The 15,894-nt window shown below is 42.3% G+C and overlaps 1 protein-coding gene across 5 annotated transcripts in view; it reads right to left on the bottom strand.

Annotated features, from left to right (window-relative positions):
* Positions 1-382: 382 nt before the first annotated feature.
* The window catches only part of LOC129060988 (uncharacterized), a 72,530-nt gene continuing 57,018 nt past the window's right edge, over positions 383-15,894 (bottom strand). The window contains exons 1-4 of one of the 5 annotated variants that reach the window (XR_008527888.2): positions 14,204-14,960; positions 12,961-13,074; positions 6,745-6,874; positions 383-1,804 (exon numbers count right to left, since the gene is read on the bottom strand). Coding sequence is in view for 2 of the 5 variants with exons in the window: in XM_063726641.1 (XP_063582711.1) it covers positions 1,778-1,804; positions 6,745-6,874; positions 9,074-9,270 (354 nt within the window). In the remaining 3 variants the exon portion in view is untranslated. Of the gene's footprint in view, positions 1,805-6,744; positions 6,875-9,073; positions 9,271-12,960; positions 13,075-14,203; positions 14,961-15,894 lie in introns of those variants that run through there. The other 4 variants (XR_008527889.2, XM_063726641.1, XR_010141101.1 and 1 more) reach the window with 4 other exon arrangements.

Below are 15,894 nucleotides of genomic sequence, written 5' to 3'. Positions count from 1 at the left end.
CCACCACAACTGGCCTCTGTTTAGTATTTTTAATTAACATGCAGTTACTATATAACCCAGAAATTACATTCCTAACTATCTATTAAATGTAAATGAAAGCATATGTCCACAAAAAGACATATAAGAATGTTAATAGCACCTTAATCAAAACAGCCTAAAAATAGAAACAATATATCCAAGAAGAGGGCGATAAACAATCTGTGGTGTGTTTATTCAAAGAATGCTAGTCAGCAATGGAGAAGCAGTTACTTACATACGAAACAAAGTGGACAAATCTCAAAGTCAACATACTGAGTAGAAAAAGCCAGACACAAAATTGTCTGCACTTTTTTATTTCATTCATGTGAAACTTAAGAGTAGGCAAAGTTATTCCAGGGCAAGAGGAATTTGAACAGTGTTTGCCATTAAGATGAGAAAACTACTTGAAAGGGGCCTGAGGAAACTTTCTGGATTTAAATGTTGGTAAAACTCATTAAAATCTCTGCATTTTCCTGTGTACATAATGTGTTGATTTTAAAATGATGTTACACAAAGATAAAGAATAATTTGCCTAACATATTACTTCTCAGAAACTTAGCAGTGCTTTTCATAATCTGTTTCTTTCTTTCTTTTTTTCCCTTTTTCTTCTTTTTTTTTTTTACATGGAGTTTTACTCTTTTATCCCAGGCAGGAGTGCAACGGCACGATCTTGGCTCACTGCAACCTCTGCCTCCTAGGTTCAAGTGATTCTCCTGCCTTAACCTCCCAAGTAGCTGGGATTACAGGCTTGCGCCACTATGACCGGCTAATTCTGTATTTTTAGTAGAGATGGGGTTTCACCATGTTGGCAGGCTGGTCTTGAACTCCTGACCTCAGGTGATCTGCCCGCTTCGGCCTCCCAAAGTGCTGGGATTACAGGTGTGAGCCACCACACCCAGCCTAAGCCTGTTTCTTTTCTTTCTTTTTTTAAAAAGATTATTTATTATAGTTGAAGTTCTGGGATACATATACAGAACCTGCAGGTTTCTTAACATAGGTATGCAAGTGCCGTGGTGGTTTGCTGCACCCATCAACCCGTCATCTACATCAGGTATTTCTCCTAATGCTATCCCTCCTCTAGCCCTTAAACCCCCAAAAGGCCCCAGTGTGTGATGTTTCCCTCTCTGTCTCCATGTGTTCTCCTTGTTCAACTCCCACTTATGAGTGAGAACATGTGGTGTTTGGTTTTCAGTTCCTACCTGGTCCAACCCGCAGACACCGACCGAGTGACAGATGAAGAAATGCACTCAGACACAGATATCCAGTGAAACAGTGAGCTAATGGACCAGGCAGCTTACATACACCGAGCAGGGTGCTGTAAAGAGTCAGTAGCCACCGCCCTGACATGCTGGCACTGCAGGCATTTATTCAGTATAAATTCAATAACAAAGGCTTTGAGTTAACACACTTGTGGATAATTAACATAGTCGCCCTCCCTGGAGAGCAGTCCTGCAGATGATTAAAGACCAGGTTCCAAGGCCTAAGTAAACTAACTTATCTAGATCAGTTTCTTTATATCCCCTTGTTATTTAACTTAAGCTTTAAGGCACCAGATAAGAGAATCTGGCTGCCTTCAGCCAAATCCTATTCTGAAGCTTTTGTAAAACCTTCCAGCCTTCCAAGAAGGTTTGTATCTTTCTACAATTTTTCCCACCACCCTGACCAATCTCCTACATCTCCCCTTTTCTGTTTTTAGCATCAGGTTTTGTTGATTGGAGAGTACAGATGTGTGCAGCAGCAGGTCTGTCAGGCGTGGTGGTCACTGCTTGTATTCTGGCTTTTCATCCTAGAATTATTAAATAACATAAGACAAACATGAGTATAATTAGCAACATTATTTTCCAATCAAAGAGTGACCTGGTACCTTAGTCCAATGTATGCCATTGCTACGGAACCCCACTGAAGGTATAGTAATCCCTTTTAGCCAAGCAGTCACATTGTTAGAAGCTGGGAAGTGAGTGTTTGTCTAAGTAACAGGGCAGAAGAAAGATGGATTTAAGAGATGAGCCCAATAGAGTGTAGCAGGTATCAGTTGTAGGCAGAGTGGGAGAACAAAAATGGAACAAATTATTTGGAGTGACTGGCATTTTGGCTTGGAGCAGGATTTACTAAGCCTTCTGCTTCTTCAGCATAATGTCTGGGGCCTGTATTGTCCAAGGAAGCCACATCGTCCAGGGCTGTGGGTCCTGTAGGGTCATTTTCTTCATTTCTGGTACCAGGTTGGGTCCTAGCCATGTCATGGTATGGTTTGATGCATCATGCTGGAATTCAAAGAGAACCTGAAGGGGTGTGAACATAAGCATATCCTCTTCAATTCATTTGGCTCACACCATACATTACTGTTTACATCTTTCCAAAAAACTGTGAGTTTTATGTCTTGAGAGGTTTTAGCGAAGTGCTTTTCTAAAGCTGATTGAAATTTATCATCTAAATTTTAAAAAATTAAGGGTAAATAAGGCTTGTGCCAATAGTGTTGCAGGGTCCTTACTCATATTCCCCTGTTTTTGTTTTCTGAGAATATTTTTAAGAGTGGAATGGACTCGTTCTACTATGGCCTGCCCTTGTGGGCTATACGGGATGCCTGTGGAATGTTGGATATTCCATGTGTGACAAAATTATTGAAATTGTGGGCTGGCATCAGCCAGACCATTATTAGTTTTAATTTTTGTGGGCCACCCTATAAATGCAAAAGTTAAAAGAAGATGTTTAATGACATACAGAGTCAACTCTCCAGGAAGAGCTTGAGTGTTATATTAAATAAGAATTGATATCAACAGATACATGTGCATATTTAACCTTTCCAAATTCAGGGATGTGTGCAAAATCCATTTGCCGTAAATGATTAGGCTCTAGTCCTCTAGGGTTAACACCTGTTGAAGGAGGGGATGTGCCTGTGAGCTGGCAATCTGGGCATTGTAGGATAATTCATTTAGCTAGTCTTTGGGTAAGTTGAAATTGTTTAGATACTTTTCTCCAGTTTTGGTGGAAAAATTAATGTGATTGGGTAGCTTGGTCAAGCAGTGATGTCATAACCTGTCAGTCTGCTTGATCATTGCCATAAGCCAATGGGCCAGGCAGTGAGCTGTGGCCCTGAATGTGTGTAATAAAAATAGGATGTGTGCAATAAAAATAGGATGTGTGCAATAAAAATAGGATGTGTGCATTGATCTAGCAATTGCTGAAGTCGGAGAAAATTGCACACAGGGTGGGCTCCAGAGTGGACTTAATGAGGGCTGTCTCAAGGTTCTGCAATAAGTAGAGTAAGCAGAGTCACTAACAGTATTAACGGGCTGAGGGGAAAAAGTTTCCAAGGAAAAATATTAAAGCTCCAACCTCAGCTCTCTGAGTGCTAATAAATCCAGAACGAGTGAGGGAATTACGTGGTCTCTACCAAACTGCTGCTTTTCCATGTTTACCAGAGACATTACTAAACAGTATTAAAATGTTAGGTAGGCTGGGCATGGTGGCTCATGCCTGTAATCCCAGCACTTTGGGAGGCCGGGCAGGCAGATCACAAGGTCAGGAGATTGAGACCATCCTGGCTAACACGGTGAAACCCCATCTCTACTAAAAATACAAAAAGAAAAAAAATAGCCTGGTATGGTGGCAGGTGCCTGTGGTCCCAGCTACTCATGAGGCTGAGGTAGGAGAATGGCATAAACCCGGGAGGTGGAGCTTGCAGTGAGCAGAGATCACACCACTGCACTCCAGCCTGGGCGACAGAGCAAGACCTCGTCTCAAAAAAAAAAAAAAAAAACTTTAGTTATGGGGGATTGAACTATTTTTGTAGGCTAAACCACAGAAGTACAAGATAAGAACTTAAGGAGTTTGACAGCAGGGAGGGCATGCTCTGTATGGCCTGTGTAATCAGAGACTGTCCTTTGCAGGTCCATAGATAAGGGCATCACTACTTTGAATGGCTTTTTACTTAAAGGAATTATGATGATATCAGGGTCAGATTGCATCATCTACGGCCTGAATAGATGACTTTACTGATGAACTGGATATAGGGAGAGAGTATTTTAGTCCCAGTATGTGAGCAAAAAACCCATTCTAGAAAGCGTAGCTCTGGGACCATCTGTCCTGTTAACCATGTAGGAGAGTGTTTTGTGGGAAAAACAAACAATTGAACTGAATACCATGGATCTATGCGATCTAGTTGCCTATGAGAAATAGTTTGCTCTATCTCTTCAATTTCCCTTTGTGCTGCAGGAGTTAAATGCCTAGGAGAATCTAGGGTAGCATTGCCTTTTAAGACAGAAAACAGGTTCTGTAACTTATCAGTAGTTATGCCTAAGGTGGGGCAAAGCCAGCTGATATTGCCTAGTAATTTCTGATAATCATTTAAGATGTGTAAGTTGCTAGTATTTAACCTTTTGAGGTCTTACTTATCAGGAAGTTAGTATGTACCAAAGATATTTCCAAGGAGAAGACATCTGTACTTTTTCAGTTGCTATGATTAAACTTCTTAACTGTGTATTCTTTACTACAGAGGCATGTAACTTTAAAAGTACTGGCTCTGTTGGGGCTGCTAGCAAAATATCATCCATAAAATGAATAATCTTGCAATTAAGAAATTCTTTTCTACTGGGGAGCAAAGCCTGATTTACATGATACTGACACATGGTAGAACTGTTCAGCATTCTTTGAGGAAGCACTTTCTAATGAAATTGGTGATCTGGACTTTCATTGTTGATAGCTGGAATTGTAAATGCAAATTTTTCTCTGTCCTCTTCTGCTAGGGGAATATTACAAAAGCAGTCTTTTTACTCAATAACGATTATAGGCCAATCTCAAGGAATCACTGTGGGGGAGGGGAGTCCCTGCTGAAGGGGCCCGAAAGCTTGCAAATTAGCATTAATGGTATGTAAGTCATACAAAAGTCTCCATTTACCAGACTTTTTGGGAATGATGAAAATGGGTGAATTCCAAGGGCCGTTTGATGGTTCTATATAGCTGGCTTTTAATTGCTCATAAACTAACTCTTGGGCTTTTTGTAATTTCCCTCCCTTTAAAGGCTACTGTTCTACCCAAATAGGATTTTGAGAGAGCCACAAGAGGCATAGAGGAGGAAAAACAGTGGCCATTATTAGAAAGAGGCTTGCTGTTGATATAATTCATCAATTTCTGCCCTCCAGAAGAGGTATTGACTGGTGTTTAAAGTTGTTTTAGTGAGCACTGACCAGTCCATGGAGTCAAACGGGAGTTATTTGCTATAGCTTTAATTAATCCTTTTTGTAAATGGGCTAGCAGCTTTGTTATCTTTAGTGCTTTTTCTTGTCTCTTTATGTACCTGATTGCTCTGTTGATCTTGCATTACTGGGCAGGGTAAGAGCTCCCCTTCTAATGCCACTTGCCAAAGACAGGGTCCCATAGCTGCAATGTATCCCTTGTCTTTTATTCAGTCTATTGGAGGAGCGGGCTCAGGCACAACCTCCATTTCCTCTTTGTTATTTTGGCCCAGTGATGGCGGGGCTGAGGGATAAGGAGGCAGTAAGGTAGGTGATGGTTCTTCCTCCCTTCCCTTTTTAGACTCTTCTGTGTAAAGCATGACCAGAACTGCTCTAACTAAAGCCCACAATGTTAAAGATGTTACTGGGACCATTGCCCTTGCACATGATGTTGTTTAAGATTTCTCCGCACTTGTTCCCAGAGCTCTACATCTAGCATACCTTCTTCCAGGAACCATGGGTAATGGTATACAACAGTTTGCATTAGGTCCCTTAATTGAGCTTTTGAAACTGAGGCTCCACTAGCTTTAAGCAGCTGTTTCAATACTTTTATATACTGCTTCTATTGTGCTGATAACTGTTGTCCCATGATGAAACCCTAGCCTGAACAATGCCCTCGAACTTGGAAATCCTGAGCAGGCACCAAAGACTGACTTACTGACTGTGCAGTCTATTTACCTTCGTTTTTGAGAGTTCTGTGGTGATTTGTTGCAGTGTTCCTCACATGGGGCACAACCTGCCGGGTCTGACCCACAGACCCTGGCTGAACGACATATGAAGGAATGCACTCAGACATAGGTATCCAGTGAAAGAGCAGGCTAGGGGACCAGGCCACTTACAGACCCTGAGGAGGGTGCTGTGAAGAGTCAGCAGCCAGGGCCCTGACAAGCTGGCTTTGCGGGCATTTATACAGTATAGATTTAATGACAAAGGCCTTGAGTCAACACACTTGGAGATAATTAACATGGTTGCCCTCCCTGGAGAGAGCAGTTTTGCTGATGATTAAAGGCCAGGTTCTGAGGCCTAAGTAAACTAACTTATCTAGATCAGTTTCTTAACATCCCCTTGTTATCTAACTTAAGCTTTCAGGCACCAGATAAGAGAATCTGCCTGCCTCAAGCCAAATCCTATTCTGAAGGTTTTGTATAAAAACTTCTGGCCTTCAAAGAAGATTTGCATCTTTCTACAGTTTTTTCCACCACCCTGACCAATCTCCTACACCGAGGCAGGAAAGGAGAGTTACATTACCAAGAAGTTAGTGTTAGTGATATTTCAAAATGTCCTCTGGGGGCAGGGCACAGGCTGGAGAGACATATCACCTAGCTGTTAGGTCCAGAGATATGTGATACTATCACCTGTTGCAGGGCTCAGGCAGAAGAGTCGCATTTTTATAATTCTAATCCAGCAATATGACACGATCCCACAGTGGAAAAAACCCAGTCAAGTTATGAGAGCCGAAACACGTACATAACCAGCCCAAGATATTTCAAAATACCTTCGGTGGCTCCAGCACAGGCAGAAGAGTCACATCATAAGGGTTCTGGGCCCAGGAATATGAAATATGCCATAATTTTCTTTTTATGAAGAACCCAGGCAGAAGAGTAATATCATCTGGGTGCTGGGCCCTGCAATCGTCAAAAGAGCTTTTTTGTGGGAATGGTTTGGAAAAAAGAGTACAGTCACATATCCTGAGTGCTGGGCTCAGCAACGTGTCAAAATCCTCCTATGGTGAAGGCCTAGGCAGAAAAACAGTCACATCATTTAGGTCATGGGCTCAGAGATATGTTGCAATGACCCCAGTAGGCAGGGATCAGGCAGTTGAAGAGAGTCATATCACCTAGGTGCTTCCCTAGGAATATGTCACAATGTAACATGTGGGTAGAAATCAGGCAGAAGAGCAACAACACTTGGGTGCTGGGTCCTGAGATATGTCACAAGGCTCTCTTAGGACAACACCCAGCAAAAAGAGTTACACCTAGGTGCTGGGTCCTGAGACATGTCACAATGCCCTCCTTTGGGCATGGCTCTGGCAAAAGAGTGCCCTCGACTGTGTGTCTGTACTTGCAAGATGTCACTACCCTTCCTTTGTGCAGGGCCCATTACAGCGAGGAGAGTTACAACACCTATAATGTGAACACAGAAATATGTCACGATAATTTTGGTGGGCATGGTGCAGGCAAGAATGTAACATGACCTGGGTGCTAGATCCAGTATTATGTCACATACAATCCTTACTCAGAGAGGGGCCCAGGCAGGAGAGTCACATGGCCACGAATTTGTCCTAGGTGGATATCACAATCCCATATATGGGCTTGAACAAATCTGGAGAGTCAAATTACACAGATGCTTGGCAAAGATTTGTATCACCATCACACTGTCAGAAAATTCCATAGGTGAGATTTACAATACCACACATGTCCTGTTTTCAGGTGTGACAGTTGTCTTCATCCATGTGAAATGATGACAGTTCTTACTGTCAGCTAGGTGTTCATACAAGGCTCACAATTTCACCTGTGTGGTGAACCTTGCATTGACCCTGTATAATCCAAGACTTTGTAAAATATTTGTGAGTGTTATAATCTTTTGTGACCTTTGTACAAGAAGGTGATGCAGGACATCATGCATGTTTCTAAACCTAGTTATAAGAGTCATAATATCCTCTATTGGCTGAGTCCACATATGAGAGCCATTATCATTCCTGTGAGCTATGCCTAGGTATATGTTACAATTCCCTCTGTAGTTATGAAGCAGGCAGAACCGCCACATCACCTAAATGCTGGACCAGAAATATTCCAATATTCTCTTTGTAGGCATGGTCTTGTCGGAAACATCACATAACTTGCGTGCTAGGTCCAGCTCTGTGACACAATGTCCCGTGTGGGCAGTGTCCAGGCAGGAGAGGAGAGTCATATCACCTAAATGATGGGCCCAAAAATATGTCACAATGCTGCCTGTTGACAAGGCCCAGGCAAGAGAGTCATATCATTTGGTGCATTGTTTAGAAATGCTGCAATTTCCAAAGGAAGAAGGGTACAGGCCAAAGAGGAGAGTCATGTAACCTAGATAATGGGTCCAGCAATATGTTACAACCCCTCCTGAGGACATTGTTGAGATAGCACCATCAAATCACCAAGGTGCTTGTCCCAGATATTTGTCAAAATCTGATTTGTGGGTTATACTTAGGGAGAATTATTAAATCACTCAAGAGCTGGGCAAAGGTATATGTCAAAATTACACTTGTGGAAAGTTTTAAGAATAAGAATCACCATCTTGAACATGTCCTGGCTCTAGGCATAAGTTGTTATTAGGCTTTTGTTATGGTCTCAGGTATATGGCACAATATCGCCTGTGGCCAGAGAGAAGGCAATAAAGTCACATCACCCACATGGGTGCAGGTCCAGTGAGATGTCAAAACCCACCTTGTGGGCAGGACCCTGGCAGAAGAGTTACATTACCTGGATGCTGGTTTCAGTGACATGAAAAACTCCTATGTGGGCAGAACTTTGGAAAGAGAGGAGACTCACTTCACCTAGGCAATTGGCCTAGGTATATGTGACAATGTCTCTTCTGCCCAGTACCAAAGCTGGAGACTGACCTCACATTGGTGCTGGACCCAGCAATATGTCACAATCTCCCTGTGATCAGGGCACAGGCAAAAGCGAACAAACATCACCTAGATGTTGAGCCAAGTGATATGTTTCAGTGCTTTCTGTTGGCAGAACCCAAAAAGGAGAATCACATCACCTGGGTGCAGTGCCCAGTTTTGTGTCACAATGCACTGTAAGTGCAGGGCCAAGGCAGCAGAAGGGACTCACATCACTTACATGACAGACCTAGATAGAAGACATAATTTTCTTTGTTTCTTTCTTTGTTTCTTTGTTTCTTTCTTTCTTTCTCTTTCTTCTTTCTTTCTCTTTTCTTTCTTTCTTTCTTTTTCTTTCTTTCTTTCTTTTCTTTCATTCCTTCTTTCTCTTTCTTCTTTCTTTCTCTTTCTTTCTTTCTTTCTTTCTTTCTTTTCTTTCTGTCAGAAAATTCCATAGGTGAGATTTACAATACCACACATGTCCTGTTTTCAGGTGTGACAGTTGTCTTCATCCGCGTGAGATGTTGATAGTTCTTACTGTCAGCTAGGTGTTCATACAAGGCTCACAATTTCACCTGTGTGGTGAGCCCTGCTTTGGCCCTGTATAACCCAAAGACTTTATAAAATATTTGCGAGTGTTATAATCTTTTGTGACCTTTGTACAAAAGTAAGTTCTAGGGTACGTGTACACAACGTGCAGGTTTGTTACATATGTATACATGTGCCATGTTGGTGTGCTGTACCCGTTAATTTGTTATTTACATTAGGTATATCTCCTAATGCTATCCCTCCTCCTTTCCCCCACCCCATGACAGGCCCCAGTGTGTGATATTCCCCACCCTGTGCCCAAGTGTTCACATTGTTCAATTCCCACCTATGAGTGAGAACGTGCAGTGTTTGGTTTTCTGTCCTTGCGATAGTTTGCTCAGAATGATGGTTTCCATCTTTATCCATGTCCCTACAAAGGACATGAACTCATCCTTTTTTATGGCTACATAGTATTCCATGGTGTATATGTGCCCCATTTTCTTAATCCAGCCTATCATTGATGGACATTTGGGTTGGTTCCAAGTCTTTGCTATTGTAAATAGTGCCACAATAAACGTACGTGTGCATGTGTCTTTATGGCAGCCTGATTCATAATCCTTTGGGTATATACCCAGTAAGGGGATGGCTGTGTCAAATGGTATTTCTAGTTCTAGATCCTTGAGGAATCACCACACTGTCTTCCACAATGGTTGAATTAGTTTACAATCCCACCAACAGTGTAAAAGCATTCCTATTTCTCCACATCCTCTCCAGCACCTGTTATTTCCTGACTTTTTATTGATCACCATTCTAACTGGTGTGAGATGGTATCTCATTGTGGTTTTGATTTGCTTTTCTCTGATGGCCAGTGATGAGCATTTTTTCATGTGTCTGTTGGCTGCAGAAATGTAAAAGACATAATTTTCTTTTTAGGAAGTTTTTTCGCAGATAATTCCTATCACCTCGGTGATGGGTCCAGTGATATATGAAAGTGCTCTTTGTAGGCAAAGCCATGGAAGTGTTATATATTGCTTAGGTGCTTGTTCCAAACATGGCACAATTAAATATATGGTCTAGGTCTAGAAAAGAGAGTCAAATTATTCATGTGCTGGGCAAAGTTACCTGTCCCAATCACACTCTGAAAAGTTCAGAAATAAGTTTCACATCCGACATGAGTCCCGGTTTCGTGTATGTTAGTCAACATTTTCTATGAGTTGGGTCAAAGTAGAGGAGTCACAGTCTCCACAATGGGCAAGTTCCATGTATAAGATGCCCAAACGCACTTGAAGATTGTGTTCCATTAAGGGAGTCACAGCACCACAGGTGTGCTGAATCACGGTTCAAATGTTATCAAACCACTTGTGAATCATATCCATGTATGAGAGAAATTATTTCAACCTTTGACTGCCTCTTATGTGTGAGATTTAGTACCTCATTCCAAGGCCCTGTTCATGTATGAAAATGACAATCATGTAAGCTAGGTGTGCATATAAAAGTCAACCTCTCACCTCATTGCTTGTCTCTGTTATGACACTTTGTAACATTAAGGCTTTATATGATATACCTGAGTGTTATCATCCTTCATGAACTTTATACAAGTGAACAACCCAGGACTTTACCTATGGCCGTGAGACAGGCTATGAGCATCAAAATATCTCTACTGGCTGGGTCCAGGTATGAGAGTTATTGTTGCACATGTGTGATTAATCCAGGTATATGTCACAATTTCACCTGTGAGCAGGGACAAGGCAGGAGAGTCACATCACCTGAGGTTATACAGTATAATCTCATTTGTGGGCTGGGCCTAGTGAGAAGAGTCACATCACCTGGGTACAGCCTCAAATAGTATATCACCAAGCCCACTACAGACAAAGAAGAAGAAAAAGAGGAAAGTCACTCTACCTGGGTGCTGGGCTCTGCAATATGTAATAATCCCCTCTCTTGGCAGAGTCTAGAAACTGAAAGAGAGTCACATCACCTAGGTTTTGCAGTCAGTGATATGTCACAATTTCTTTGGTGAGCAGGACCCAGGCAGGAGAGAAGAGTCACATGACCTAGATGTTAAGTCAAATGATATTTCACAGTGTCACAATGTCCTCTAGGGACAGGGCAGAGGCAGAAGAGACAAATTACCTAGCTAATAGGCCCAGAGATATGTGATAAAATCTCCTGTTGGCAGTGTCCAGGAAGAAGAGTCACATTATTATGATTCTAACCCAGTGATATGCCACAATGCACCAATGGGAAAAAAAAATTGAACCAAAAAGTCTCAACACCTGGGTGCTAGGCCTAATAATAGGCCAAATCTCCTTGCCTTTGGGGTTGACACCATTAACTGTGAGCTGGGTGTGTATATGAGTCACAATCTCCCATGTTTCCTGGGCTGCTGTATGACACTCTACAACATTCAAAAGCTTTATACAGCATGCAGAAGAGTTGAAAACCACTCTGATGCCTTCATGCTCATATGGATTAAAGATCTTACATATTGCCTTAAACCCAGGTATAATAGTCAACGTGTCTTTTGTAGGCTGGGTTCAGGGATGAGACCCACATTATGCCTATGAGCTAGATCCAGAAATGAGTCACCATCCCACCTGTGGCCAGATCCACATATGAAGATCACAATTCCAACGTTTTACTGTATTCACTTGTTAGACTCAGGACCTTAAGAGTGGGCTTTTACACGTGGGATGGTGACAACATTTGCATTCATCAGGGAGTGTAATTGAGAGTCCCAGTCTGAACTTTTTGCTGGTCCCTGTCATGAAACTCTCTGTACCACCCAAGGAGTTTCTACATTATGAGTTAGTGTTGTAAAGTTCTGTAAGCTTGGTACAAATATGCAACCCAGGACCTTACCTATTGCCCTAAGCCTGGTGATGAAAGACAAAATATCTCCTGTTGGCTGAATCCCAGCATAAGTTTGACCATCATGCCTGTGGACTGTAGTAAGGTATATGTCATAGTCCCATTTGTGGGCAAAAATCTAGGCAGGAGGGTAACATCAGTTAAGTGCTGTGCCAAGCAACATGTCACAATGCCCTCTTTAGACAGGGTATAGGAATTAGTGTCACATTAACTAGGTGCTGCACTCAGCAATAGGACTCCATCCTACATATGGAAAAAACCTAGCCAAGGGATGAGAGTGAAAGCACCTACATAATGTGCCCAGGATATGTCAAAATACCTTTTGTGGTGTTGGGACAGGCATGAGATTCACATTATCAGGGTGCTGGGCCCAGCAATATGCTGTAATTCTTTCTATATGCAGGACCGACACAAAAGGGTAACATTATCTGGGTGCTGGGCCCTGCAATAGGTCAATATTTCTGTTTCTGGGCATGGTTTCAGAAAAAAAAGAGAGTCATATAACCTGAGTGTAGTGCTGGGCTTAGCAATATGGCACAATAATCCATTTTAAAGACCAAATGGAAGAAGAGAGTCACTTCACTTAGGTCATGGGCTCAGTGATACATTCCAGTGTCCCCAGTATGGAGGGCCAAGGCAGAAAAGGAGAGTCATATCACCTAGGTGCTTCCCTAGTTATATGTCACAATTTAACATGTGGGCAGAAACCAGACAGAAGGGCCATCTTACCTGGGTACAGCCTGAAGTAATATGTCACCATGACCACTGTAGACAGGTTTGAAGAAGAAAAAGGGAATCACACCAGCTGGGTACTGGGCTCAGCAATACGTAATAATTTCCTCTCTTCGCAGAGTTTAGGACAAAGAAGAGAGTCATGTCACCTAGGTTTTCCACTCAGTGGTATTTCACAATTTTTTTAGTGGGCATGATCCAGGCAGGAGAGGAGAGTCACATTATCTAGATGCTATATCTAGCGATATGTCACAGTGTCTCCTGTGAGCAGGACACAGGGAGGAGAGACATATCACCTAGCCAGTAGGCCCAGAGATACCTGAAAATATCCCCTGTTTGCAGGGCCCAGGCAGAAGAGTCTAATTATCATGATTCTGACCCAGTGATATGTAACAATGCCCTTATGGAAAGGAATTTAAACCAAAAAGTCTCAACACTGGGGTACTAGTCCAAGGGATATGACACAAACTTCTCATCCTTAAAGGTGACACCATTAACTGTTAGCTAGTTGTGCATATGAGAGTCACAATTTCACATGTGTGCTGGCCATCGTATGATGCTTTCTACAACATCTGAGAACTTTATAAAACATGCATGAGAGCTGCAAACCTCTCTGAGGCCTACAAGCTTATATGGACTCATGATCTTACCTATTGCCCTAAACCCAGGTATTACGGTCAACAATTCTCTATAGGCTGGATTCAGGGATGAGACCACTATTATGCCTATAAGCTGGGTCCAGAAATGAGTCACCATCGGACCTGTGGCCAGGCTCACTTATGAAAGTCACAATTCCAACTTTGTGCTGTATTCATTTGTTAGACTCAGGACTTCAACAATGGACTTTGTAAATGTAGGATGGTAACAACTTTTACTATCACTGGAGTGTGTAGTCAAGAGTAACAATCTTAACTTTTTGCTGGGCCCTGTTATGAAACTTTCTGTACCACCCAAGAAGTTTTTATAATATGAGTTATTGTTATAACTTCTGTGAGCTTTGTACAAATATGGAATGAAAGACCTTATCTGTTGACCTAAACCTACTGGTGAGAGGCAAAATATCGCCTATTGTCTGAATCCCAATATAAGTTTGATCATCATGCATTTGAACTGAAGCAAGGTATATGTCATAATCCCATTTGTGGCAAAAAACAAGGCAGAAGGTTAACATTACTTAGGTGCTGTGCCAAGCAATATGTCACCATGCCCTCTCTAGGCAGGGCCTAGGAAAGAGGCTCACCTTAACTGATGGCCTGAGCCAGCAATATGATAAAACCACACGTGGAAGAAACCCAGCAAAATGATGAGAGCAAAAACAGCTATAGAATGGGCCAACGATATGTCAAAATACATTCTGTGGCTCTGGCACAAGCAGGAGAGTCACATCATTAGGATTATTGGCTGAGAAAGGTGCTATAATTTCCTTTTTATGCTTGACCTAGGCAAAAGAGTGACATCATCTGTGTGCTGGGCCCTGAAATATGGCAAAAGTGCTGTTCATGGGCATTGTTCAGCAACAAGATAAGAGTCACATGACCCAAATTATGGGCTCGTCAATATGTCACAATCTTCCCATTGTAAAGGCCCAGACAGAAGAGAATCACATTACTTAGGCTATCGGCTCACAGATATGGTCGAATGTCACCAGTAGGCTGGTCTCAGGCAGAAAAAGAGAGTCATATCACCTAGGTGCTTCTTTAGGTATATGTCAAAATTTGATACGTGGGCAGAAACCATGCTGAAGAGCCACATCACTTGATTGTGGGTCCTGAGATATTCACAAGTCCCCCTTAGAAAATGACCCAGGTAAGAGAGTTACATCACCTAGGTTCAGGTTCCACCCTTATGTCACAATGCTCCATGTGGGCAGGGCCAAGCAGGAAGTCACATCACCTAGGTGATAGGCCCAGAGATATGTCACAAAGCCTTCCTTAAAGCATGGCCCTGGTGAAAGAGTACCATCACCTTTGTGGCTGGCCTAGCAATATGTCACTATTCAAGTGGGCATGTCCCAAGCAGAAGAGCCATATCACCTACATGATAGGCCCTGTGATATGTTAAAATGTCCTCTTCTGTGCATGGCCCTGGCAACAGAGTATTATCACCTGTGTGCCTGGCCTAAGAATATGTCACTATCCTGCCCTGTGTGCAGGGCCCATTCCAGAGGGGAAAGTTACATCTTCTAATTGATGGACACAGTGATTTGTTACAATGATATCTGTGGGCATGGTGCAGGCAGAATGTAATGTCACCTGGGTACTGGATCTAGTGATGTCACAATTCTTACTGAGAGCAGGGCCCAGGCAGAAGAGTCACATCACTTCCAAGTTGACCCAGGTGGATATCAAAATGCCATATGTAGGCTGGAACCAGTCTGAAGAGTGAAATCACACAAGTGCTTAGCAAAAATTTATATCACAGTCACGATGCAATAAAGTTCTAGGGATTAGATTTACAAAACCACACATATCCTGTTTTCATGTATGACAGTTGCCTTTATCCATCCGTGATTGTGAAAGTCCTTACTGGCAGCTGGGTGTGCATACGATACAATTTCCTCTGTGTGCTAGGCCCTGTTATGACACTCCCTATACAACCCAAGGATGTTATAAAATATGTGTGAGTGTTGTAAGCTTCTGTGATCTTTTTGCCAGGAGAAGATCCTGGACATCACTCATGTCCCTAATCCTAGTTATAAGAGTCAAAATTTCTCCCATTAGTGGGGTCCACATATAAGAGTCATTATCATGCCTGTACCTAGGTATATGTCATGATCCCCTCTGTGGTTATTAAATAGGCATGACAACTATATCACCTAAATCCTAAGCAACAAATAATCAAATATTCCCTTTGTAGGCAGGGCCCTAACAGAAAGGTCACAAAACATGGAGGCTAGGCCCAGCTCAGTGGCATAATGCCCCCTGTGGGGAG

This window comes from Pongo abelii, chromosome 7 (genome assembly GCF_028885655.2).
Source record: "Pongo abelii isolate AG06213 chromosome 7, NHGRI_mPonAbe1-v2.0_pri, whole genome shotgun sequence".
Lineage (NCBI taxonomy): Eukaryota > Metazoa > Chordata > Mammalia > Primates > Hominidae > Pongo > Pongo abelii.
This window is presented reverse-complemented; position numbering and strand designations above follow the sequence as displayed.